General features: G+C 40.1%; 3 protein-coding genes across 6 annotated transcripts in view; 2 read left to right on the forward strand and 1 right to left on the reverse strand.

Moving 5' to 3' along the window:
• Positions 1-27288, forward strand: part of LOC129758771 (60S ribosomal protein L36) — a 364808-nt gene that overhangs the window by 331667 nt on the left and 5853 nt on the right. The gene's annotated exons all lie outside the window — the stretch shown is intronic.
• Positions 14319-16872, forward strand: LOC129758767 (bystin). The gene is made up of 3 exons (XM_055756378.1): positions 14319-14868; positions 14929-15729; positions 16498-16872. Exons 1-3 carry the CDS (start codon positions 14462-14464, stop codon positions 16754-16756), a joined length of 1467 nt encoding a protein of 488 aa, XP_055612353.1. The 5' UTR covers positions 14319-14461; the 3' UTR covers positions 16757-16872.
• LOC129758769 (secretory carrier-associated membrane protein 1) lies at positions 17179-27034 on the reverse strand. The gene is made up of 6 exons (XM_055756381.1): positions 26585-27034; positions 26130-26402; positions 19731-20068; positions 19413-19668; positions 19184-19341; positions 17179-17573 (listed from the first exon to the last, which is right to left on the reverse strand). Exons 1-6 carry the CDS (start codon positions 26639-26641, stop codon positions 17564-17566), a joined length of 1092 nt encoding a protein of 363 aa, XP_055612356.1. The 5' UTR covers positions 26642-27034; the 3' UTR covers positions 17179-17563.

A 27288-nucleotide genomic window follows, 5' to 3' on the forward strand; every position in this document is an offset into this window, starting at 1 on the left:
TTCTATTGATGATGATGCTCTTGAAGAAGATCACTCCTGGCTGGATCTTCTTCCCTCTGGATTGTGTCGGTTTTTCGCTGCACCGACCTCGACCTCGTTGTGGAATTTTGGTAGTGCCAGTTCGTTCTCGAAGATTCTATTCTCAACTTGCTCGTTCTCGTTGCCTTCTCGATGCTAGCTTCCTTCCTGCTCCGCTCGCCTACTTTGCTGCCCGATCCACTCCACACACACTCATGACGGAGGTATTCCGTCGGAAGGTACCGACTTCTACATCCGGTTCGAAGGACCATTTCATGTTGTGGCCATGAAAAGCCATTGGTGGACTGTGGGTGCGGCGCTTGGCAAAACTACCACTGCTTGCCCTTTCCCCTTCTGGGATTGGGCTTTGACAACCCCTGGTGGTTGCCAAACAGTGGAGGCAGGTCCGAAGACTGTCTGCCTGGAGGCCAAGGCCGGGTCTATGTGAGCGCTTGGGAAACTACCACTGATGATCCGCTCCCCTCGTGGGATTGGACCTCAAGAGACAACCACGCATGGTTGTCCCATCAGTGGAGGCAGGTCCTTATGACGCTGCCTGGCGGCCAAGGCTCGGGGGGATCTCGATCGCCTGGTTGACCGATTGTGGCAGCTGGACCCGGGAGCAAGGCTTTGGAACGAAGCAGCGAAGAAAGAAGGCACTAGTTCAACTTATATTCTATTTTTTTTTCTCTAACTTATCACTACTATATACACTATTTACACATCCGCCCTTCTTGACGGTTTGATTACAACTGACTTCCTGCGCATCAAAGAATGCGCCCTTAAATAGGCTGTGGGGCAAGCACTCAAGCACGTGCTTGCATCAGATGGAAATGCCTCGAACCTTCTAGGCGCTTTCAGCGAGAGCAGCCGTCTTGCTCTCTCAGTGTGGTACTCTCGCGTATATTCCTCGTTGCTCTTTCCCACTTCAGTCGACTGGTCGGACTGAACATAAAGAAACACTGTTATGTTTTTTCTACATAATTTCGGAAATTATTTTTCGTTGGAAAAAGTGTAAATGTTGACAACTTTTACAAAATAATTAACTTAAATATCTGGATTGATTTTTTTTTTTGAATTTTTTTTAATATGTTTTGAAGCCAACAAATACTGCTTCATTGTGTTGAAAAAAGATTTTTTTATATCCAATGGGGTTATTTTGAAAGCGAACAAAAACAGTCGCAAATGAGAGAATCCACATCACAAAAAGGAAACTTTTTAATTTTACGAGAACTTGAACATTGTAAAACAACAACAAATAATATCGTCAGCTGGGGCAACATGCAACACTTTTCAACTTCAATGGCTTCTAAAATCTTAATGCAGATAATCATTACAATACAGATAAATCATACCTCTTGTACATCAAAAGTTGTAAGGTTGATGGGATGTAACTGATGTAGTCAGAAAAATTATTAGTTTTACCAGTTATTTTTAAATTTACAAAAACATGCGATTTTCACCATAAAGCATGGATCATTACAAATCTGGACGCGTTAAAATGGGTCTATCTCGGAGCTATGTAAACGAAAAAAAAAGTTTTATAATCAAAATGTAGGGTTTTTATTGCACTTCAAAGGAAAAATAAGAAAAAAATATTTCGATGTTTTTTTGATAAAATTTCGAACTTTTCGTCTAGAACCACTCATAAAAGTTTGGACACCCTATTCACTGACCTCAGCGGCCATTTTGTTCCACAATCTCTTCATCTCTGTTGCTTCCCGAGTCGTCCTACCATTCTTCTTCATCTTCTGCTTGACAATTGCCCAAAATTTTTCGATAGGGCGGAATTGAGGGCAGTTGGGTGGGTTGATGTCCTTTTCAATAAAATCCACCCGTTGGCCGAATACCACTGTAATACCTCCTAGCTCGAAAACTTTACTGGTCTTTTGTAAGTTCTATTGTACGAAAAAAAAACATTTTTTAAGGCACTCTTCCTTGTACATTTCGGAGTCCATGGTCTTGTTTTTCACAAAAACCGGGGTTTTGTGTCCGCAGCTGCAAATACCTTGCCAGATCAAACACTTTCTTGCCAACTTCTCGGCAAAAACGAATTTGAACTTGGCGGGGACATCACCCCGACCAGTGCAGTGCACCACTGCAGTGGCTTTATAAAATTTTTGGCCAGGAAGCTGCCCAAAATCCATCTTCGCGTACGTTTCGTCATCCATGAGGATGCATCCGTCGTACTTCGTTAGAATCTTGTTGCATAACTTCCGGGCACGACCTTTGGTCACTAAATTCTGCTTCAATGTCCGGTTTGGTAGCTTACTGACCCGATAGGATCGTATTCCTTCGCGCAGACGAGTCCTTCTGACGGTGCACCGGTCGGCGTTGAATTTCTTGGCGATGTCGTAGTCCGACTATTTACTCTGTGTTTGCCTTGATCGTTCTCAACACATTCAAGTGCAGTTTCCGATCCTTAATTCTCGCGTGAGCTTTCATTACGTCGAATGAAACAAAATTTGAAAAACTGAGATATTCACTAAAAAAGCTTCATTATAACATTATCTACCTATGTGATTGATAAAACAATCAATTTAAACCCTTTTAATATATAAAATTTAATACTTCCAAAATGACGAATGAAACAAAACCTTGATTGCCAATTTCAATGTTGCTTACGTCCCTTCTTCCAAACGGCGAATGTGCAGAGGAAGAAAAACCTAGCACATTCGCTATGGATTCCATGAGCAAACAAGTGTATACTAACTAGTAGAGGTTATCAGAATATCAACCTGGCAATGAATATTATTTCAGAATCTTCTTTTCAAGCGTTCTTAAATCGATACTGAAGCAGGCTTTCGAACGCTGTAAAATAATGCAGCAAGGAAAAGAAACCGCACAGCAGCAAACCTAACAACTAACAGCAGCAGGCTGAGCGGCAGCAGCCTGCTGCTGTTAGTCACCCAATCACCCGATTCACACTTTTGTTACGCATTCACTAATAAATTTACCGCTTCACTCGACAACTCACTAAGTTAACATTCACTATGCCGAGAAAATTGAAAATTTACCGGTAATTGCCTCAGAAACATTTGGGCGTAAGTGCAAGTTGAACGAATCAAAGGACGAATGAGTCAAATTTCCCCTTCAGCTGATCGGCAGCAGAAAGCTGATCAGCAGCAGCAAGCTGGTGTTACCGATGGCGCACCCGATTCACACATTTCATTATGCATTTACTCACCAATTTACCGCTACACTAGATATTTCACTTATTAAACAGCCACTACGTCGAGAAAATTGAAAATTTCCCATAGAATTTGCATCAGAAACATTTGGGCGTAAGTGCAAGTTGAACGAATCAAAGGACGAAAGAAAAGAGACGAATGAAACTAATTTCCCCTCCAAACGACGAATGTGTTCAGACGTATGAACGATTTATGTTTGAATATGTCGTATGTTCGTATATGATTAAAAAATAGCTCTTAAAATTGCAAAAAATTAAATTTATAATATGGAATATCTGACACAATTAGTTTCCATGAATATTGCGTATTTTTTGAAGGGTTATCGACGAAGGAATAAAAATAGGATTTGAAAAACACTCTTCAAATTTCAGAAGCGTTTTTCTCGGTTCGGTGTTTCTGTTTCATTCGACGTAATGAAAGCTCACGCGAGAATTCTACTTTGATGCTTGGTATGAACCTGCCGATCGATAGTATGCATCTCACGGAAACGTTTAGAACGTTACACACGGTTGATTTGACCATTTTTAAATTTCGCGATTTTTGAACCCGACCACGTCGGGTTTTTGACGTGGGTGTCCAAAATTTATTTTCGTCTCGCGGCTTCCATCACGTGTAACTTTTTTGAAACATAACGAATCGTAATGAAACTTTCAGCACTGATAGAAGAAACATTCCTCTTCAAAGTGCTGCCAAAACATTCCAGATTCGATAACTAGGAGCACTATGGTAACATAAATAGTGCGTCCAGATTTGTAGAGATCCATGCTTTACTATGAAAAGGGGTAAGTTGCAACAATGAACAAACTCTACAATTAATGAAAAATCAAACGAAAAGTTTGAAAATTTTAAGTTTTTGATACATTTGCGATGTCATAACGCATGAAGCACCAATTGCAGTAATTTTTGTTTTTTTTTTTTAATTAAATTTTACATTTTTTCTGTAAAAAATGTTTTAAAGAAAAAAGTGTTAATCTGCTGCATACATTTAGGGGTAAAAAATACTACAAAATATTCTATTATTTTAAATCATCTAAATAAATCTTAGGATGGATGAAATTTTAATGTTCTTTAACGCATAATGCAAAACAATCATATACCAGCATATGGAAACGCGATTTATGATATTTAGTTCTGATTTGCATTTTGTTGCATTTGAGCCCAGTCAGCTAACTGAATTATGAAAATATTCATTTAAAAAAGAATTGGTGATTGTCCGAAAAAAATGTATACACCACTTAACTTTTTTTGTGAATCTTTAAATAAAGACTGTGAGAAACAGTAATTTTAACGTAATATTGACCTTTTCAACTATTCGGCCAAACGAATATTTGGCCGAATATACTGTTGGGTTTTTAATGGAAATACAAAAACGATTATTTAAATTTCCTTCTATTTCTTCCATCTTAATGCTTTTCAAGTTATTGAGTCGATTATTTTCAACCAGATGATGTAATACAAAATCTTTTTCAAGGATCTCTGATTTAAAAAAATCACCAATAACTGAAAAGACATCAGATGGCTTGTCGCTTCAAGGGCAAATATCACCAAAGAGATGGGTTCCTCTGAAATCTGGCAAAAAAAAAGTAAAAAGTAAGATGATTTTTAACCTTCAGCAAATCAGGACAATTTTAGGATTAAAAAAAACGGCAAATGTGAATAAAATCAAGGCCAAAAACATACAATAGGAAAATGAAAGAAAATAACTTCATTCGTCTCGTATCGCTCATAGTGAACAGTCGCGTTTCGAGATTTCGTCCAATATATCCGGGTGTTTCGTTCCGTTCGGGCGTTTAATACGGTGTTTTGTACCGCGCTATACGTTTTTCTGCCAAAGGCAGACCCCAGCTCGCCAAAGTGGTGCTATTATAGTGTTGGTCGACAAAAAAAAAAGGTTTTTTTTTCTGGCTAGCTGACTGCCCTCAACTGGTCACCACGAGGGCCCGCCGCCATTGTTTGACTCATCATCATCATCAATCTGGTCGTTCTTGCTCGAGCCGAGACTTGACGTGGCAGCCATCTTCGAAGAAGGACCACGTGGTTGGGATCACCACTGAAGGAGCCAATCAAAACAAAAATCAAGTTTGTTATACTTTTCTTACTTTTCTCTATTTCTAATTCTATTTTTTCTCTATTATATATTTCGATCAAATTGAGCTTCGCTTTTATTTTCATGAAATATGAGCGAAGGCGGGGGGTCGGACCCGCCAGAGGTGGATGGTGAGCAAATCATCTATGAGGATGAGGAGCATCTGGAGGATTCAGCTGTAGCTGGTTCTTCGAATGCTCATCCTTCTCCGCCAGTTGATATTGCTACTCCATCTGCAGCTGCGGGAAAAACAACCCGACTCCGAGTTTATCCTGATAATTCATCCTCTTCTGGGCCGGGGGTGGTTTTCATCCGGCCCAAAACTAACGGAAAACCATTAAATTTAGTGCAGATCACGAAAGATCTGGCTAGGTGGCCCTCCGTTACCAGTGTTTCCAAAGTACGTCCGAACAAATTGCGCGTTGTTGTGGCCGACCGGAAGGCCGCAAACGGAATTCTTGCCAGTAATTTTTTTAATTTAGAGTATCAGCTCTATATTCCATCTCGAGACGTAGAGATCGAGGGTGTGATCACCGAATCGAGTTTGGAGGCTGAGTACGTTAAGTCTCACGGCGTAGGTAAGTTCAAGAGCCTTGATTCGACTTCGGTCGGAATCTTGGATTGTCGCCAACTCATGACTGCCTCCGTCGTTGATGGCGTTACCAAGTATTCGCCTTCAGCCTCGATTCGGGTTACATTTGCAGGAACAGCCCTCCCTCATTACGTCTTGATTGACGGAATTTTAAGGCTTCCAGTACGCCTTTATGTGCCTCGCCCAATGCAATGCAAGAATTGCATCAAGTTGGGGCATACTGCTTCGCATTGCTGCAACAAGAAGCGATGCTTGCATTGTGGGGAGAATCATGGGGAAGGAGCATGCTCAGCAGTTGAGCAAAAATGCGTCTATTGCGGGGGCTCACCCCATGATATCTCCTCCTGCGAGGCATTTCAGGCAAGCTGGGATAACAGAGGCGCTCTTTAAAAGAACGCTCCAAGCGTTCTTATGCCGCCATATTAAAGAGCGCCTCTCACCGGTCCAACCTCAGACCAGTAACATTTTTTCTGTGCTGTCAGTTGACAATGAAGACACAGATACGGCTGATGAAGTTCAGCCAGTCTTCGTTGCAGGAGGCTCTCGGAAGCGAACAAAGGCGCCTTCTCCGACAATACCAGCTAAAATAGCTACGGTTGTCTCTTCAAATAGAAACGAGAAAAAGTCGACTGCTGCTGAAAAGGAAAAACAAGTTCCTCCAGGTTTCCGCGGAAATGCACCACTGCAGAATAAACCAACAGCTGCGGGAGCTTCGCAAACCCAAACCCCAAACGTGATGCCAGAATCAACGACTCAGTCTGGGCTCTTTAAGTTGACTGACATTTTGAACGATTTTTATCGTGTTTTAATGTATCAAAACCCGTGAAAGACATTGTATTTGCAATGCTTCCTGTATTAAAGACATTTTTAAAGCAATTGATGCAAACTTGGCCCCTCCTTTCAGTGTTTGTATCTCTCGATGGCTAATTTACGCCGAGAGGTCGGAGATATCACTGTACTACAGTGGAATTGTCGTAGTCTTATTCCAAAATTGGATTCATTGAATTATTTACTTCATAAAACAAACTGTGATATCTTTGCATTGTCCGAAAACTTGGCTATCTTCTCAATCTAACATCTCATTCCACAATTTTAATATTATCCGTCTGGATCGTGACGATTCTTATGGAGGGGTGCTTTGGGGATCAATAAGTGCCACTCTTTTTATAGAATTCACCTTCCTTTATCAGGCGGAATTGAAGCTGTTGCATGTCATACAACAATAAGAGGTAAGGACTTATGTGTTGTCAGTTTGTACTGGCCTCAGAGAGTTGCAGTGGATCGAAATCACCTAGAGGACCTGTGCTCAGTGCTCCCTGAGCCAAGGTTGATCCCTGGGTGACTTCAATTCACATGGAAACTGTCTGGGGAGAACAAATTGACAATAGTCGTTCTACTCTTATCTATGACATTTGCGACAGTTTCAATTTAACAGTATTGAACACGGGTGAAAAAAACACGGGTACCTAAACCTCCTGCAAGACAAAGTGCAATTGACCTCTCACTCTGCTCAAAATTCACTATCATTTGATTGCCAGTGGAAGGTAGTCATGATCCGAATGGTAGTGATCACTTACCTATCGAAATACTATCACCAATGGGGTCAGCTCTTCGAACACAATAAATATGACATATGACCTTACAAGACACATCGACTGGAAAAAGTACTCGGACACAATTAAAACCGCCATCGACTCTATGCACGTTTTACCTCCTTTGAGGAGTACCACTTTCTTTCTTGTCTGATACACGATAGTGCAGTTGACGCTCAAACAAAACCCATCCCAGAATCATCTATTCATCGAAGGCCTCCTAATCCATGGTGGGACCCTCAGTGTTCTAAGCTTTATAAGGACAAATCAACAGCATTTAAAGAATTTCGAAAACATGGAACTCTTGTCCATTTTGAAGCTTACGTTTCCCTTGAAAATCAGTTTTAAAAAGTTAACCAAGGGGAAGAAAAAGGCGTATTGGAGGAATTTTGTTAGTGGGTTATCGCGTGAAACATCCTTAAGTACTTTGTGAAAGTGGCACGAACGCATGCGTAATCGATCATCTACAAATGAAAGTGAGGAATATTCACATAGGTGGATATTTAAATTCGCACGGAAAGTCTGTCCAGATTCTACACCTGTGCAAAAAATAATCCGGAACGTGCCTCCTGATAGGTCTGATAGTGGTCTAGACTCAAGCTTTTCGATGGTCGAATTCTCACTTGCCCTCCTCTCTTGCAACAATTCAGCTCCGGGAATTGATAAAATCAAATTTAACTTGTTGAAAAACCTTCCGGATGCTGCAAAATTTCGCTTGTTAAATTTATTTAACCAATTCTTGGAGCATAACATTGTTCCCAAGATTGGAGACAAGTGAGAGTCATTGCTATCCAAAAGCCCGGAAAACCAGCGTCTGATCCCAACTCTTACCGTCCAATAGCGATGTTGTCTTGTATACGCAAATTGATGGAGAAAATGATATTGTTTCGTTTGGACAAATGGGTAGAAACAAATGGTCTCCTTTCAGATACTCAATTTTGGGTTTCGAAGGGGCAAAGGGACAAACGATTGCCTCGCTTTGCTGTCTTCAGAGATACAAATGGCGTACGCAAAACGTGAGCAAATGGCTTCAGTGTTTCTAGACATAAAGGGAGCTTTTGATGCAGTCTCAATAGAGGTTTTGTCAGACAAGTTGCACTCCCGGGTCTGCCTCCTCTATTGAACAACATCTTATACAGCTTACTTTGTGAGAAACATTTGAACTTTGCTCACGGAGATTTCGCAGTTAGAAGAACATCTTACATGGGCCTCCCACAGGGTTCATGTTTGAGTCCACTTTTGTACAACTTTTATGTGAGTGACATCGACAGCTGTCTCTCTGAAGGCTGCACTCTAAGACAACTTGCAGATGACGGAGTAGTGTCTGTCACAGGATCTACTGAGTCTCATCTGCACAGGCCTTTACAAGATACTTTAGACAGATTGTCTTCCTGGGCTTTGGGCTTGGGATTGAGTTTTCCCCTCAGAAAAACGGAAATGGTTGTTTTCTCTAAGAAACGTAGACCTGCTCAACCTAAGCTTCAACTCCTAGGCAGAACGATCACTCAATCAAGGAGTTTCAAGTATCTTGGGGTTTGGTTTGATTCCAAGTGTACCTGGAGAGCCCACATTGAGTATCTGAAAGGAAATGCCAACAAAGAATCAATTTTCTCCGATCAATTACTGGCACCTGGTGGGGAGCCCATCCAGAAGATCTTATCAAATTGTATCGAACAACTATTCTATCCGTTATGGAATATGGTAGCTTCTGTTTCCAGTCAGCTGCCAAAACTCACCTCATCAAACTAGAGCGTATCCAATACCGTTGTCTCCGTATCGCTTTGGGCTGTATGCCCTCAACACAACAACATGAGTCTTGAAGTTTTGGCAGGAATACTCCCTTTGAAAGATCGATTCAATTTACTATCACTTCGGTTCCTCATCAGGTGTGAGGTCATGAACCCATTGGTGATTGTAAATTTCGAAAGGTTACTTGAGCAAAATGTTCAAACCAGATTTATGTCTATATACCATATCCTCATGTCAATGCAGGTAAACCCTTCTTCGTATTCTCCAACTCGTGTTTGTAACCCAGACTACGATCATTCTTCTGTCCAGTTTGATTTGTCTATGCAGCAGGAAATTCGTGGAATCCCGGATCCGCATCGTCCTCTTCTGATTCCAAGAATTTTCGAAGCTAAATATAGACACGTCGATGCTGATAAAATGTACTTTACCGATGGATCACTTATAGAGGAAACAACAGGATTTGGAGTGTTCAACGAAATATCCAGCGCATCTCACAGTCTCCCAGTCACCATGCTCTGTATATGTTGCAGAGTTAGCAGCTATTCACTGGGCTTTGAATAGTATCGCCACACGACCTATTGAACACTACTATATTATAACTGATAGTCTCAGCTCTGTTGAAGCAATCCGCTCTATAAAACCAGGAAAATTCACGCCGTACTTCCTCGAAATGATACGAGATATATTGACCACTTTATCAAGACGTTGCTTTTCTATCACCTTTATCTGGGTCCCCTCACATTGCTCAATAGCAGGCAATGAGAGGGCAGATTCCCTTGCAAAAGTGGGTGCGATGGAAGGCAACATTTACCAGCGTGAAATCGTATTCAACGAATTTTACTTCTTGGCTCGAAGAAACTCTCTTGTCAACTGGCAGCGTAGATGGGACGAGGATGAGTTGGGTCGGTGGTTCCACTCGATTATCCCAAAGGTAAGCCTTAAACCCTGGTTTAATAGATTGAACCTGACTCGGGATTTTATTCGTATATTTTCCCGTCTCATGTCCAATCATTATTCCATGAATGCGGTACTCTATCGTTTAAATATTGCTGGCAGCAATTTTATGCGGATGTGGTCTAGGTTACCATGACATCGAGCATATTGTTTGGTCGTGTGAGGACCACCTATTCGCCCGAGCGAACTTTATAGATTCCCTTCGGGCCCGAGGAAAACCACCCGACGTTCCAGTGAGGGATGTATTAGGTATGATGGACTTGGACTATATGTTCGAGATATACTTTTCCTAAAAGCTATCGATCTTCGACTATAATTCTCTTTATTTTCATATTTCCCTTTCTATCTTTCTTTTTCTTCAAAAAAAAAAAGTGAACTAGATCTAAGTACACAATTGTAATCAAACAAAACGAGTTTGGCTCCTTAAAGCCTAAAGGTATGAGCCGTTTCAAATAAATAATTTACAAAAAAAAAAAAAAAAGAAAATAACTTGAAATTTAATATTTTCATTGAATAGCAGAGCAGTATTAAAATCGTATCTTATGGATTAAACAAAATTTGAGGTTCATTTAGGATTAGTTTAAAAATTGTTTTTTGAAAACATAAAATCTTGAATTTTTCAAAGAAAAATCAGAATTCTTTATTTGATTTAGCAAATTATTTGAATAAAACCGAGCAAAATCCGCGGAAGTTTTGAACAATATCTAAGCATCCTGCCCAAATTTGACTATTCTTGAAGTTTTTATTAGATTTATGGGCATGCCTGGATATTAAAAAAAAACCTGGAATAAACTACAATCAAAGTATAAAGCAATAATTATCAGCATTCTCCTGTACGATCTACAGTGAAAGATACACGGATACACCTAAGATGTTTAACTGAAACCATCAGTTTCTGATAATTATGTAGCTTTTTAACATTAATTTTGGCTATTCTATAAATTATCCAAATTCATTTGAAAATTTGAGAATTATGTTATTGTATGGATTTAAAAAATAAATATTCGGCATTTTTGTCCTATTCGGCCTATTCGGCCGAATAGGCTTAGCTCAACTATTCGGTGAGCGTGAGCCGAATATTCGGATTAACGGTTTTTTGGCTGTATTCGGCGCCGAATATTCGGTACATCTCTAGTATGATTGCTATTCAAGTGTCAGTCAAAATAAGGAAAAAGTAAGGAAAAAGATACTGAAACACTTAAGACCTCTACAAGTTAGAATAACAAAATATCACTTTAAAAAGTGTACATAATATTTGAAGGCTCTAAAGGCTTCTTCAGAATAACTTGAAATTTCGTGACGTGAATTCAGTACACTACCCTGTTCTATTTTAACTGAGTGAATTCACGTCACGTCACAACTTTGAAAAGGCATAACCTTTTGTTCGTTGTTGTTCAATCGAGAAGTTATGAACATCAAATTGTAAGAAATTGTTTTCTCTACAACTTATTTGAAGACACCAATATCCTATTCCAGAGAGAGAACAGAAAATCGAAGTAGTATGTACAGAAGTCAACATGGCCAATTCAAGCGTGAATTCGCGTCACTACGTCACAAAAGTAATCGATCACAAACACGAACAACTTAAAGTTTTAAATGACCAAATTATATTCATTTTGAAGGAAATTCAATATGCGACCGTTTGCTACTATTATTTTCATTTTTAAGTAAATTCTTTAACATTTAGAAAGACAACAGTTCCGAAAAGTCCGGAAAAGCGATTTCACGTCACGATGGAATGTGTCTGTAGATTATAGGGCCCCCACTTATAAAAGAGGTAGATTCTGTTAAGATTCTTGGCGTAGAATTCAACAGCAAAATTACCAATATAACATCAATTAATTATGATCGAGTAATAAGAAGCATTAACTATTTCTTGTAGACTCACGGAACACGAAAGTTCAATATTTTCCAAAGAGCTGGATGTTGAATGCATTCGTTCTTTCTAAGTTATTGTATATAGGTACCTATCCAAGTCTTTCCTGCATCGAACAAGCGCACTGCTGAGATTTAAGCAACGTTTGGTAAATTTGTATGGTATGGATATGTTTTTAAGCTAAAACGAGAACGGTTAAATCTAAAATGTATCTTTTCGCTGTGTGTAACCACCACAGGGGCCGTTCAGATACCACGTGGACAGATAAATTAGATTTTTTTCCTCCCCCTCCGTGGACAAGCGTGAACATTTGGGCAACCCCTACCCTCCTCCCCGGATGTCCACGTGGACCGATTTGAAATAGTTTTTTTTAAAACACCTATAATTTGACAGTTAGAAAACACCACTTTTTGCCTTTTTGTCATTGAAAAAACCAATTAAGAATTTCCTGATATAAAATAATTTAAAAATATTAGATTTCTGAATAAGCATATTTATCACTTGCTTTCAAGTAGCTACTCATTATTTAAACTTTAAACTAGAAAGCTTTGAAATTTTAAGATTTAGAAAATATTTTGAAAGTAAGCATGTCCACGTGGACATGACCCAAACCCCTAACCCCCTTTCCGTGGACAAGCGTGGACATTTCCATGCCCCCTCCCCCCCAAGTTGTTCCGTGGTATGTGAACGGCCCCACAGAATATCTGAGTGTAAAAATGCTTATGAAGTAGTCGATTGGATAAGAATAGTAGTATTGAAAAAATGCAAAAAAAAGGATCAACAATTTGGATCATTTGAAATCGACGTAAAAGAAAAGTAAAAATGATAAAGCAACTTTATGGTGTTGTATTCAGGATTTCGCATTGCCGACAACATTATTCAAATGCAACTTGTTTGTTTTCAAAAAAGAGCTACGTGATTTGCGATGGGAGAATCGGAGAATTTTTGATAAGCAGTTTTGGCAATAGATTGCATGTAGGGTAGAAATGTTTAACGATTTACGTAATTAGCAGGATATTTATAGGAATATAGGAATTCTGAATCTGAATTCTGAATCTGAATTCTGAATCTGAATTCTGAATCTGAATTCTGAATCTGAATTCTGAATCTGAATTCTGAATCTGAGTTCTGAATTTGAATTCTGAATCTGAATTCTGAATCTAAATTCTGAATCTGAATTCTGAATCTGAATTTCGAATCTGAATTCTGAATCTGAATTCTGAATTATGATTCTGAATTCTAAATTCTGATGTCAGAATTTTGGTTTTTCAATTTTGAATTGAGATTTCTGACTCCATACATGAATCTAATTCACTGATAATCATTTGCAAACGAATCATTTTGAAATACATTAACATTAATTTGCAGCATCCGCCTGATGCAACAATAGTTCTGTACAATTGTGAAATTGTTGTTAAAAATAATTAATAAATATTTTTCTTTCTTAACACATTTGTTTACCCACAACGGCATAAATACTGAAACCCCCCTGGGAAGGCAAATGTAACAACAAAAACAAGCAGTATCAGATCGTTTGTTGCAATCATCGGTACGGGCCGGGCCGCGTTATATTTTTAATGTGATTATCTGCCTTTTGTTTATGATCTTTAATCTGTTTATAATTTTTTATGCTTGAAAATAATCTTTAATATGAACTTTTCTGAAATTCCTTTCTTTAAACCCCATTGCGTATCAGCTCCATTTCTTACTCCTTTTTCTTAAAAGTAAGCTAATAAAACTTGTTTGAATAAAATCATTTTAATTGACCTTGCCGAACAACAGGCGTTAGATGTGCCCTGCTTGCCTGGATGATGAAATTGATGAGAACTTTCCGTGCTGAAGGGAACATCAAACGCCTGTTGTTATGCAATGCCTGCTCTTGTTTTAAATGTTTGTTTCTTTTCCCTGTTAAATGACCATTCAAATATTACGTAAAGCGTTTAGAAGGAGAGGGGTATAGGCGGTATCCGTACATTACGTAACGCAAAAATGCACCCTTCAGATCCCCTCTCCCTCGTATGTCAGAAATCGTAACATCACGACATATGAAAATTACGAAACGTGAAATAATGAAAACAGAATTGATTAACAACTCGATTGAATTGTGTCGGAATTCACTTTTATATTGCAGCTTGCCGACCCATGGGCCCTGCCTGATTCGAAAAGAGATCAAGTTTGATTAAAAACTAGAATATATTCAGTTTGTCCTTTGCAGCGTGTATATACAAATTCAAAGGAAAACGTCAAAATGGAAAAAGTATCAACACGCGGTCGAAACTTGTTTTGATTTCATTCGCACGTTTTTGCTCAAAAACTGTTACAGAAAAATATAGTTTTCGAACTAGTTTTCAAGCTCTAATTTATGAAATATTGATTAGTTTACGTAGTAATTCTTATAACAAGATGGGTAAGTCAAAGGCACACCGGATCAAAGCCCTGGGAGCTTCAAAAATGTCACTCGGTGAGCAGCTAGTCGAAGGACGAGTATCGAAAAAACCCAAAGCCAGCAAGTTTCGGCTCCGAGCTGAAGAGGAAGATTTCGTAGATGCCAAAACTACCAAAAAGATTTTGAACCAGGCCCGGAAGCAGCAAGCCGAACTGAACCTGCTGGATGACTCATTTGGCCCTTCGCTATCGGAATCCGCCGCTCTAGCCGGAGGCCGCAAGAAACATCGACTAGGTGATCACGACTCTTCGGACGAATCCGATGAAGAATTTCGCGAGGATGCAGATGTCGACGGGCAGGATTTTTTCGATGACATCAAAATTAACGCGGAAGATGAAAGGGCCTTGGAGCTGTTCCAGAATAAGTGAGTCTAATGTTTTGTGGTTAATTTTGATTTTTTTTTATTTAATCCTATTTTTTTCAGAGATGGAGTCAAAACACGAACTTTGGCCGACATGATCATGGATAAGATTACAGAGAAGCAAACTGAAATTCAGACACAATTTTCTGACAATGGTTCACTGAAAATGGAAGAAATTGATCCACGAGTTAAGGAAATGTACGAGGGCGTTCGGGATGTTTTGAAGCGCTATCGAAGTGGTCGCATTCCAAAGGCGTTCAAAATTGTTCCGAAGCTAAGGAACTGGGAACAAATTCTTTACATAACAGAGCCACATAATTGGAGCGCAGCTGCAATGTTCCAAGCGACGAGACTTTTCTCTTCGGGTTTGACACAATACATGGCTCAGCGGTTTTACAATTTGGTTCTGCTACCGCGAATTCGAGATGATTTAGCCGAATACCACAAACTTAATTTCTATCTTTACCGGGCACTGAAGAAAGCCTTGTTCAAACCAGCAGCCTTCATGAAAGGTATCATTCTGCCCCTACTAGAATCCGGCGACTGTACACTACGAGAGGCAATTATTTTCGGAAGCATCATCAATACCACCTCGATTCCGGTATTGCACACCTCGGCTTGTCTGCTCAAGATCTGCGAAATGGAATACTCGGGAGCCAATTCTATATTCATCAGAATCATTCTGGACAAACGATACGCACTGCCTTATCGTGTGGTGGATGCAGCCGTTTTTCATTTCCTGCGCTTCGAGCAGGATAAACGAGAGCTTCCGACACTCTGGCACCACGCACTATTGTCCTTTGCCCAGCGATACAAGAACGATATATCCACCGAACAGAGGGAAGCTTTGCTGCACTTGCTAAAGTAAGTTTCTCTCAATTTCAGGCTTATCTGTCTCGACCAAATAGTTGACAACCCAAATTGTATATTCAGCCATCACAAAAACAAATTATTTGACATTTAATCTGAACTTTTAAACGTTCAATTTTTTTCTATCTAAAAATTAAAACTTGGACGATTCTCAAAGTGTTGTTTACCATTAGAAGTTGAATCTATTTGGTTCAAGGTTTGTTTTTTGTTTTTCTGGGATTTTAACACTCTCGTGTTATTCATCCCCTTAATTTGGTTCAAGGTGAAAAATCTTTTGTCAATATATTTGAGATGTACCGAATATTGGACCTTTTCAACTAGGATGTGAGTTGGGAAGATATTACCAATAACTGAGCATCCTAGCTAGATTTGACTTATCTCGATTTTTTTTTTAAATTTATCGACAAGTCCGAAATCAACCAATAAAATTAAGAATGAACGATAAATGCGATACTGTTTAGCATTCTTCAGTACGATCTTTGGTGAAAGGGGTACATCTAAGATGCTTTAATAAAACTTTGAATTGTTGGTATTTGGGTAGTTTCCAACATTCCTTTTGGATATTTTGTAAATTATCTAACATCATTTGATAAATTTGGCCTATTCGACCGAATACTTAGCTCAACTATTCGGTGAACCGAAAATTCGGCTTAACAGTTTTTTCGGTGGTATTCTACCGACAAAATATTCGGTACATCTCTACAATCTATAATTTATTTTTCCGAAAAAATAAAATAAAATCAATCATTCAATCTTTTTTAGGAAAAAATCACACCCAAAGATCACTCCAGAAATCCGCAGGGAGCTTATGGCGGCTCAGTGTCGTGACGTCGAAATGGGCGAAAGTTTGGCTCACGAGGCCAATATGGAGTACAAAGAGGATGACGACTTCACGCCAATGGATGATGATGGACCCACGGCGTCTTCTTCGGGCAAAAGCGGAGCCGTCCAGCAGATGGAAGAAGACAGCGATGATGATGATGATGATGAAGATAGTAATGATGAGGAGGAAAATCTTTAGAATGGAATATTTCTACGGATACTATTTTTATTAAAGTTATATTTGAAGGCAAATATTGTAAGCTATACAATTGAATTTGGAACAAATAAAAATTAACCGAAATCACTAACTTTTTAGATGCAGTTTAGATCTTTCAGTAATCCGAACCTTATCTAAAAGATAAAAATTATTTTACTTTTTTTTAAATATTTGTTTTAAAATTCAACTGTAGAGAAAACATAACTATTGGTGATCCCTTTTCTACTCCTCAATCTAAAAAAATACGCAAGGAAAAAATATAAGTACAATACCTACAAAAAAATCTAAAACAACCAACATCCGGATGAAGAAGCCATCGAAGCTTAAATTCACTCGAGAAAAAGACATCCCTTCCGTTTGAGGAAAATAAAACTCAAATTCAAGAGAAAACAGACAAACAATCATTTAATCAAGCACATTTTAATAATCTTGTCCTTCCGATGATTGTGTTGTTACATAGAAATACAGGAATAATTTGTGAAATGCATGTAGAAACTTAAGTTCCGCTTTCGTTTTCCTCTTACCGCCTGATGAACCTAATATAACACTGAGGAGATACAGTACACACGAAAAGGAACACTTTCTTCTGGCGGATTAAACTGCCCTGTTCCGTACGCGAATTTTCTTTATACTCTTAGGAAATTTGTGCTAAACAACATTCAATTGATCTTCTGGTTGGTTACCTTCTTTGCTTCTCACTATTTAAGCTGGAACTACAATCACTGACTATCGGACGCAAATTCAATGCTTTCTTCCTCAACTGTGATCACTTTTAGAAGGGAGGGCCTATTAGTAAATGCTAGAAGGGGAGGAAATGGAAGAGTTAAGATTTAGTTACGGAACTGTCGTATTTGAGCAGGATTCATGAGCATGCCAACTTTTAACGAGATTATCTAGATTTAACAGGGAATCATGCCAAAAATACTAAGAAGGGGTTTTATACAGAAAGTTTTACAATTATGAAAGAAAGTGGAGGTTTAAAATGGTTTCGAAAAAATGGAAATTTCTTTTTGAAGACTTAACGATAATGGATTTGATCACATTCGATTCTGTTCTATGTTAGACTTCGTTTAAAAAATATGTGATGTAAATCGAGTCAGTCAGATGCTATATTACCTATAGAAAAAGTTAAATAGAAAAAAAACTTAAGACCGTGATAAAAAATAAAACGCAAAAAGGCGATTCAATATTAAATAGAGTTGTTTTATTAATGTATTATAATCAGTTACATCCATAAAGATATTTTTATAGTTGTGTGTAATTCATACCGAAAAATATAACCTTTATTGAACCACGTGAATCGATCGACTACGATCAAACATACTGCGTTCTGCCATTCGGTGTGGCGATCGTTTTTATGTTGATTTAACTTATATAAGACGGGGAACTATCAAAAGTCCTATGGGGGGAAATGTTCTAAGCTTCCGAGCTTTCGAAATAATGATTACAAATTTTTTGTTAGAGATATATTAATGAATAGTTTTCTAGTCGCGCAAGTCAGAAAAAAGAACAGTCGACAATTGTGTGTTAAGTAGCGGTGGCCTCTGATTGAATTTCAGAGTACGGAAAGCAAAAATATAAAACTGGATGAAAAACAAAAAGAAAATAGCAGCTTTTTTAAGACCCGAGTAGAAATTTTACTTAACTATCCGATTTTCGATATCCGTTTTTCGACTCATTGATATTTTCTTCCAAAAAAAAAACCATCGAAAATCACTGCGAATGTAGGTACATATATTTTGTTGCCATTATTTTTTTTCTAATTTCTCTTCACGAACTAAAAAACACTCGTTATGTTCTACCCCATTAAGCAAATTCCTTCCCGAAATGAAAGTTTTTACATCTGTCCTATCCTTTTAGCAGTATATAGAATTCATTTGTAGGTATCCGGTTATCAAGAATGTATATGGTAAATTAGAGTAACTCTTAATCATTTTGAATGATTCTCTCCATCAGTGTTGCACTTTTCGCTTAAATAAACTTACGGTTACAAAATCAAACAGAATTTTAGTCAACGTTGCTACTTAGAATGTATTCGTCACGCTCGATTCCTTGTCAGACGGCTCATTACCGATTATTTTTTTTATTTTTTGTTATTTTAACTAATCTAGACTGATCGCTTCAATTTAAAACTAAAGAAGTAAATCTCATGAACAAAAAGCATTCTCAAATCAGTTTGAATAGAACAGATAGTTTTGTATCCAACAGCAAATCATAAAACAGATAGAAGGTGCAATACAACAGATTTTAACTACTACTGGTAAAAAAGTGGGAAATTCTTTTAGAGGGGTTTGTAATAAGCAAATCGTAAAAAGGAAAACGATGCCTCGAAACGAAAAAGTAGACCTTATAGATAGTAACAAGGTTTGAAGTGTTGTTTTTGATTTTTGGATCGGATTTTTTCAGTACCTGTTCTGACTGAACTGCGATGTAACGGTAGCTCGAGCAGCCCCGGCAGCCGCATCTCGTACAATCTGATTACCGAAGAATCCCGACTGGAACTCCTGGCGCGCCTTGTCCATTGTAATTCGATTAGTTTCGGTGCCACTGCGATAGATTGCGTGGATCTGGTTTTAAAATTAAAAAAAAATTATATGACGCGATTTTTCGGGATCATAATATAAGTTTGTTAAATTACCTTGCTCAGCATGAAAATATTACCAGCAGCACATGCTCCATAGCCAATGGCAATGGCCAGTACAAAAATGCCAACTAAAATACCCAATCCACCCGATGAAAGCTGATAAATGGCCAGTATCAAACCACAAGTTCCCGATCCCGGAAATCCGATCGTCTGAATGATCGTAACCATTGTTTGAAAAAAGAAAATGAAGAAGAACATCATAAAGTTGAAGCTGGAATCGTTCTTGAAGGCCTTATAAGCTGGGCGATACCTGAAAGTAGTACAAATCTCTTCAATACTCACTATTTTATGATTAATTGGAAAAAAAATTACCAGCACAGGAACGAAGCCGGGGTGAAAAGTATAGCATAGAAAATGCCCAACCCAAAGGTGCGAAACTCCTGAGAATGGATCAGAATCACCAACCCACCGAAGATGTTAACCACCATGACCAACGAGTAGAACATCCACAGGTAGTAGAGGTTCTGCACAATTTTCTGAAACTCCGCCGGGATGTCAATACTGATGTCGTGGTAGAAACACGGCTGCACCGGGCAGAAGGATGGTAGCGGAGGCCAGTTATTCGGCCGGCTTGCGTTGGCACTGCTCATTAGCTCCGCTTCTCTGCGCTCCAGTTCTTTGGCTTTTTTCTCCAGCTCATCTTGGCGGCGCTGTTTGAAGTAGAGAACATTTTGAAGTTATCAAAATCTTTATGAAAACCGATGCTGAAAATCTGATAACCAGAGGTGCAAAGAGAACCCTTCATGTAGCATGTATCCGGTTCTAACAGCCCGAAACAATCATCTTGATGTGTATGTTGCAAAATGATTTTTTCTTCCTTAAGCGTTCCACCAACCTAAGCTGCGGGGTTACCAGGAGCCCTAATTTGTCTGTAAAGTACAGATTTTTTACCCTTCATCCAGAGCTTGGGCTCATATGTTGCCCTGATTTCACAGACTTCCAGAATTGAATGTTAGAATCAATATTCATGTATCGGAGGAAAAAGGGATCTCTTTGCACCTCTGCTAATAATACTACTCTAAGAAAACAATATTTTTAACTGAAAATGTAAATACTGGCATAAATTCACTCATTAGAAACTTCCGTCAATCTTTGATAGATTGTCAAAAGCGGATAGATATTTCGTAACTAGGTAATATGTGACCTGACCGAGTGCGGTAACTATCGCGCAATAACGTTGATTTCGAAAAAGCATTCGACCGATTAAACCATGAAAACGTCTGGGCGGCTCTAAGACGACGAAGGGTCCCAGAGAAACTAGTCCATCTCATCGAGGCACAGTACGAGGCATTTTCGTGCAAGGTCCTGCACGACGGTCTAATACAATCCCGGTAGCTGCTGGAGTGAGATAAAGATGTATCTTATCACCGCTGCTCTTTCTCATCGTAATGGATGAGATCTTGACTGGATCGATTGACGACCTTGACCAGGCTAAAGATATTGTTTTGCTGGCCCAAAGACAACAAGACATGCCGAGCAAACTCGACGACCTCGCCGAAAGCTCCAAGGCAACAGGTCTCAAAGCCAATGTCGGAAAGACCATTTTACATAGTATTCCGTCTCACGACATAACTTGACGAACATAATTCCTAAAATTCACTCGGTCCATGGCAACCGTTCTCCAATTCCTCGGGCATCCCACGTTCGCCAGTCGGAAAGACCGGATCGAAAACCGGAAGCCGCTGAGACGACAAAGAGAGTTGCCGGTAATTTCAAGCGAAACCCTTACCTCTCTCCCGAGATGCCGCAAATAAGCTGGGTGTATCGTCTACAACCGTGCATCGACCCAAAAAACGAGCCGGATTATCGACTTACAAGAAGGTAGTGACTCCAAATCGCGATGATAAACAAAATACGACGGCCAAAGCGCGATCCCGGAGGCTGTACACGACGATACTGACGAAGTTTGACTGCGTGGTAATGGACGACGAAACCTACGTCAAAGCCGACTACAAGCAGCTTCCGGGAAAGGAGTTTTATACGGCAAAAGGGAGGGGAAAGGTAGCAGATATTTTCAAGCACATGAAACTGTCAGAGTTCGCGAAGAAATACCTGTTTTGGCAAGCCATCTGTACCTGTGGCTTGAAAAGCAGCATTTTCATAGCTTCCGGGACTGTCAACCAAGAAATTTACGTGAAAGAGTGTTTGAATAAACGTCTGCTGCCTTTCCTGAAGAAACACGGTTGTTCCGTACTGTTTTGGCCGGATTTGGCATCTTGCCATTACGGTAAAAAGGCCATGGAGTGGTACGCCACCAACAACGTTCAGGTGGTTCCCAAGGACAAAAACCCTCTCAACACGCCAGAGCTCCGCCCAAACTGGCTTTCTGTGGCGAAGAAGGTGGACAAGGTGGCTGTACAAAATCTGATGGCAGGGGTTAAGCGTAAGGCCCGGCAATTCGGATTTGGAAAAGCGGAAGCCGAACTGAATATTTTTCCTGAATTTTATACCAATTAAACTTGAAAAAGAAATTTAATTTGATTTTTTAAATAAACGATTTCACCGATTTACACGCGTTTTCCTTTGACAAAATTTTGACCGTATCACCCTTCATGCGTGTAAACTAACTTCGCGTCCCTTCGGCTGAACGGAAGGCACATAACCTGTCTCACTGAGTGTCGTTATCTCACTGTGGACGGCTACCGCTCGCTCACGCGCGATACGACAGCTCAGTTCAGTCGTCGTGTCTGTGAGTGTGCGTGTAGTAAGGACGATAAAGGGAGAATTCCCGAATCGAAAAGGCCTATCATCAGTCGAGAAAGAATCGCGCTCGTAATAATCGGCTACACAGTCGTGGAGATGGATTGGGCTCACGCTGCGAAGAGATGAAAACGAGATTTGCAGATAGGCGCTTGACTGGAATCCAGATGGGCATCAAAGAATAGGCAAGGGTCAGAAGTTCGTGGCGGCTGAAATCCGCACAGTTGACGAAAACCTGGCAGGAAGTGAAGAAGTGGTTGGCTTTTTCTCTCCGATCGGCTAGAAAAATACACCTTCAGTATTTCTTCTTCTCTCATAGCAGGATTATAGTTGTGATTCGAGCGCCGGCATTTGGTTTTACTCAAATACGAGTGTAGAGTACTCCAGAAAAAAGTGTAGCGCTCTCGAAATCGAAGCAGAGAAAAGTACATTTGTTGTTGCAGCACTTAGTTATAGGCAGTGGAACGGAGAGACTTGTTAAATACTTGTTGCTGAGTCATTGGAAGGCCGGCGGGCGAGCCGGAAACCGTGAAAGTTTGTCGGACCAGAAGCCAACTGGAGGGTCATCGAAACGAAAGCCAGTTGGAGGTCGACAAGTCTGAAAACAGGGGATGTCGTCGAACAAGTGCCCTGGAGTTCGTTGGGCCGAATCCATTGTGAGCGGACCGGAATTCGTTGAAAGGTAAGCAAGCCGGGAGCCAGAGGTAAGTCGTCGTGCAATATGTGAGGCGTTGGGCCTAAAGAAGAGCGTCGAGCCGGAACCAAACATGGTTGATGGACTGGAGCCACTGGAGGTGTTCGAACCGGTGCCATGGAAGGTCGTTGGGCAGGGGTCACGACGTGCGTGGTCGTCGGGACAGAGCCACTGGGAGGTCGTCGGATCAGAAGCCACGGAAGGTTGGAGGACCGGTATTATGGAAGGTTGTCAATTCAGGACTTGCGAGTTGGGTACCACGGAAGGTCGTCAAGCCAGTTCCATGAAATTTCGTCGGATCGGAAAGCCAAGTAGAGGTCGTCGACTAGAACTATTGAGAGGTGTCAGGCCTCAGGAAAGACGGCCAGGCGCAACGAAAGCTTCGAGCCGTACTAAAGTGCCCAGGCTAGGATCAAACTGAAGGTCATCGGATCGAAGTCATGTGGAGGTCGTCGAGCTAGGAATGTCGTCAGGTCGATGGGCCGGAGCAACTGGAAGGAGAAGAACTCGGACACTCCGACCGGTTGTCCTCTACGGACCCGCGTGTACTCTTAGTAGGTAAACGAGCGACGAATGCTCAGAACCATCTTTGGTAGCGTGAAAGTAATAGATGCGCTCTAAAAGCATGCTCCTGGCTCAACATGAAATCGAGATGATTCTGATCGCTTACCTGATCTCCGCGAACCACCGCGTCTACCCAGTATGCTACTCTGGGTCCATGGATGCAATTGGTCGACTCTAGCTACTATGTACCCCTACGCCATAAACTCCACCTGGGGCCTCTGGTCATAATTCCCATCCGGATCTGCAACGAAGGCTGTACCCGTGATGGGAGTCCAAGTCCGTGCTTGATCGCTCAACGGCTTACTCGGTTTCAAGTCAAAACTCCAGCATTTATACCCTGCCTCTTGTTACGATTCAAGACTAAGGACCTCTCCTCTGACGACTCGAGGTCCGGCCTTTATTCGAGGCTCACTTGGTTACCACGACTATCGTGCGCTCCACCTCTATTTGAGATCACTGCTACAGACCAATGATCTCTCCTCTAACGCCTTGAGGTCTTGACTCTGCTTGGTTTGGCTCGAGGCCCCTCTCCCCTTTGCCCGTCCGTGTGTCAGTCGAGAACAGCTTATCCTGGACACGCGCCTGTCACAGCATGCGTCCGGGGCTTCACGAAACTACTCGGATGATTCCCGGCGAAGACGTCATCCTACACCGACTAGAATGATTCACCCGCCGACGACGTGAAGTCACTCTATCGGAGAGTATACCTGATTAGCAAGCAGGTTATCATGACCTTTTCGGCTTTGTTACTTGTATGAAGATGCCTATTGCTACGACAATATGGCCAACTGATAACAGACGTGGAATAGCTCAGATGAAGATGGACCAATACTCTGATCCCGAACATCGGTAATTGGTTAGGGGAAAAAATGTTTCAGTGGATATCTTCGAACCGCAGGAAGAGAGTCAAGACTAGAAGCCAACTAAAAGCTCGTCGCTACGGGGCCAGGTGGAGGTCTAGTAGTTGTGGCATCTTGATATAAGTTGTCTTTGCGCTCCCACCATACAGACTATATGAAAGCCAAACTCAACCAACGATGTTGAGCAATCGCTAGGCCAACTGACCTTTGCAGAGTCTAGCCAGCAATCAAGTCAGTTGTGAAGTTGTGAGGTAGTCTGGATTTGGACCTCAAAAGTGTCCAGAACCGGGACTCCACGGCTAGTCCAGGTCATCAACGAATATCAAAGTCGATCACGTGTTGAATGACCAAACTACAATGTTAGTCAGATAGCAATGTCCAAATAGCATGACATTGCTATATTACACTCGCATCACAGATACGGTCAACTTTCTATTTCATTTTCTGGTTGTGTTGGGAAGGATATAACGTTATATGTTGCACAACAGTTGTAAAAATATACCTAATCCATGACCGTAAAGAGAAAAAATCGTAGCAAGCAAGATGTTGATCATTCAACTTGGTCACGATATTGTGAGCTTATGTCCCTGACCAAAAATCACTATCGCATGCAAAGCAGTATCAAAGTCGACTGATATTGGCTGTCTAACACTGACCATTTGCAGCATTTGATGCTCCAGGTGGACTTTAGGGTGTAGTGTAAAAGTATAAGTCAGCCCATTGTATCTATCTGAGTGAATTTTGAAATCCCAAATTTAAAAACCAATTGTAGAAAAGTTTGTGATAGAGAAATTGATTTCTAGCATTTATTACATGAACAAAAAATTATAAGCCTTATAATCGCCGGTATTGCATACTTTCAAATCATTGTTTGTCAGTAAGTTTAAAAAATATTACAGCAATACACCAAATCACACAAGAAACACAATCAACTAAGACCCTTTAATATAAGCGTACATACTAGATGTAAAAATCACAGTTACAAAATAATAAATAACAAAAAGAAAGCTAATTAAAAAATACTAAGCCAGTAGAACGAAGAAACATTTCAAAATATTTTACAACCCATTTCTGGGAAAGCCTACCCGAAGTTCCTGATCGTGCAAACAGCAAATGCAATACGCACACGCATTTCACACCGGCGTGACAAACATCAGCATTGCATCGTTTTGATGGGCAAACAGGGAACGAGAACAGAATAATTAGTGTCGATAGCAGGATATTTTCTCAGATTAAATATTAGTTATACATATCACAGAGAAGGTCTATTAAGTTAAATAAAGTTAAGATACACGGATGAAAATTTAGCTTCAACTGCTTGAAAGACTGCCAAGGTTTATATTTACAGGAAAAAAATATATTGAATCATCGAAACGGATGAAAATCTATTTAAAAAAAGACTTCTACGTAGTATGTGTTCCAAATTATGGAAGATTGTAAGCCTTTAGAAAAAAAAACTTCGATAACGTGGTAACATACGAGTAAGTATAGAGATGTCGAACATGTTAAAGCAGATAAAACAAATGGATGGGCAAGGCTAACAGAACGAGGCTCAATTGTATTTAAGGAAAGTTCAGACGAATAACCAGTCGAACGCCCAGTTTGGATTCTGACTGACTTAGGCTTTGACCTTTTGCAGTGATAAGCTAATTTCCTTTTTTCATTCAGAAGAAAATAAAGCCACAGCTTGGTAAGATTTTTGATTTCCTTGTGGATAACTTTTGTGACAAGCTTAAAAAGGAAATAATTGAACAAAAATTTAAAAAAAAATACACTTGATTGCGATAAGACTCAAACCGAAAACCAATAATAGCAGTTGAACAAAAGCATCTTGAAAAAGTTGACACTCTTCAAAATTTCAACAACTTGAAACAAGTTCTACGAAAAATTTACCTGCAATTCGGCGGTGGAAATCTGTGTCATCGCAGCCGGACTGCTGGGACCTCCTCCGGCACCGGAACCGATGATTCCCGCTCCGTTGTTGTACTGTGCCGCACTGGGACTGTAGGCCGGAACATTCTGCGACGAAGGTTGCAAGGTCGCCGGTTGTCCCTGCTGCTGCTGTGATCGCTGCTGTTGTACGGCGTCGCTCGAAAAAGGGTCATAATCATCCAGCATCTGCTGGGGATTCGTAGTATTGCGGGTGGCAGCTTGTATCGATGGATCCTGGTGGGAGGATTGAAGCAGAGAAAAAAAAATCATAATGAAACCTTATCAGTTTTCTCTCCCGTGTCGATGTTTTGCTCAGGTATTATTACACGTTTCGATTGTGTTCTACCTTATGAATCATACATTTTGGCGACTTCTTGACCTGCAATTTTTTTAGGAATTAAGACAAAATTACTTACCGCAAACGGATTGTCCACGATCGGCTCACCAAACGGGTTATCATCGAATCCAGACATGGTCACCAGCAGCTTCTGCTTTCAATGATAATTAATGCGATAGAATGAAGCTTTTTTCTGCTTTCGTCGTCCCGTTATCAGTTTTGGAACCAGAGTTGCTCTGATGACTATTCACTTGTCACTGTAGCCTTTAGCCAGCAAGAAAAAAAATCCAATACACAAACGAAACAATCCCTGTCGTTCTGAGCGTCCCGTTCACCTATTTCCGCGACGTAAAACTCCCGCATACGATCTCCTTAACTTAGTGCTTGTTTTGCAGCACTTTTCATAATATTCGGTGTTTGATTTATAGTTAATTTTCGATTCCAGATTTTAGGCGATCGACGATGATTTGAAGAGAAAATTTTTCACTGCGTTGCTGCAGTTCGCCATCAATGCACGAAATTGACTTTTCCTGTCAAGGAATGTCCCCTTTTCTTCTTTCTTTTTTGGTTGCACTTTCGCGCATGAAAGCTATTTTACACGCTGCGTCGGAATACATCATTAATGGTTAAAAACTAATTGTTTCAGATTTACTTATAAGATTCAAAAAGTGGTTTAACTCTTTAATGCGCAAAAAAATTGGGGAACAATAATTGTTATTTATTCATCTTTGCATGCATAAATTTATAAGGGCTAAATATAGATTTTGCAGTTGAACTAGAACA

The sequence above is a fragment of the Uranotaenia lowii genome, chromosome 3 (assembly GCF_029784155.1).
Source record: "Uranotaenia lowii strain MFRU-FL chromosome 3, ASM2978415v1, whole genome shotgun sequence".
Classification (NCBI taxonomy): Eukaryota; Metazoa; Arthropoda; class Insecta; order Diptera; family Culicidae; genus Uranotaenia; species Uranotaenia lowii.

Bases quoted from the DNA above. Each gene is read 5' to 3' on its own strand.
- LOC129758769 (XM_055756381.1), bottom strand. From the start codon at position 26,641: ATGTCTGGATTCGATGATAACCCGTTTGGTGAGCCGATCGTGGACAAT. The intron at 20,069-26,129 runs GTAAATTTTTCG...TACTTCAAACAG, and splicing joins TTTCCACCGCCGAATTGCAG to CGCCGCCAAGATGAGCTGGA. The intron at 19,669-19,730 runs GTAATTTTTTTT...TACTACTTTCAG, and splicing joins CCGGCTTCGTTCCTGTGCTG to GTATCGCCCAGCTTATAAGG.
- LOC129758767 (XM_055756378.1), top strand. From the start codon at position 14,462: ATGGGTAAGTCAAAGGCACACCGGATCAAAGCCCTGGGAGCTTCAAAA. The intron at 14,869-14,928 runs GTGAGTCTAATG...TATTTTTTTCAG, and splicing joins TTGGAGCTGTTCCAGAATAA to AGATGGAGTCAAAACACGAA. The intron at 15,730-16,497 runs GTAAGTTTCTCT...AATCTTTTTTAG, and splicing joins GCTTTGCTGCACTTGCTAAA to GAAAAAATCACACCCAAAGA.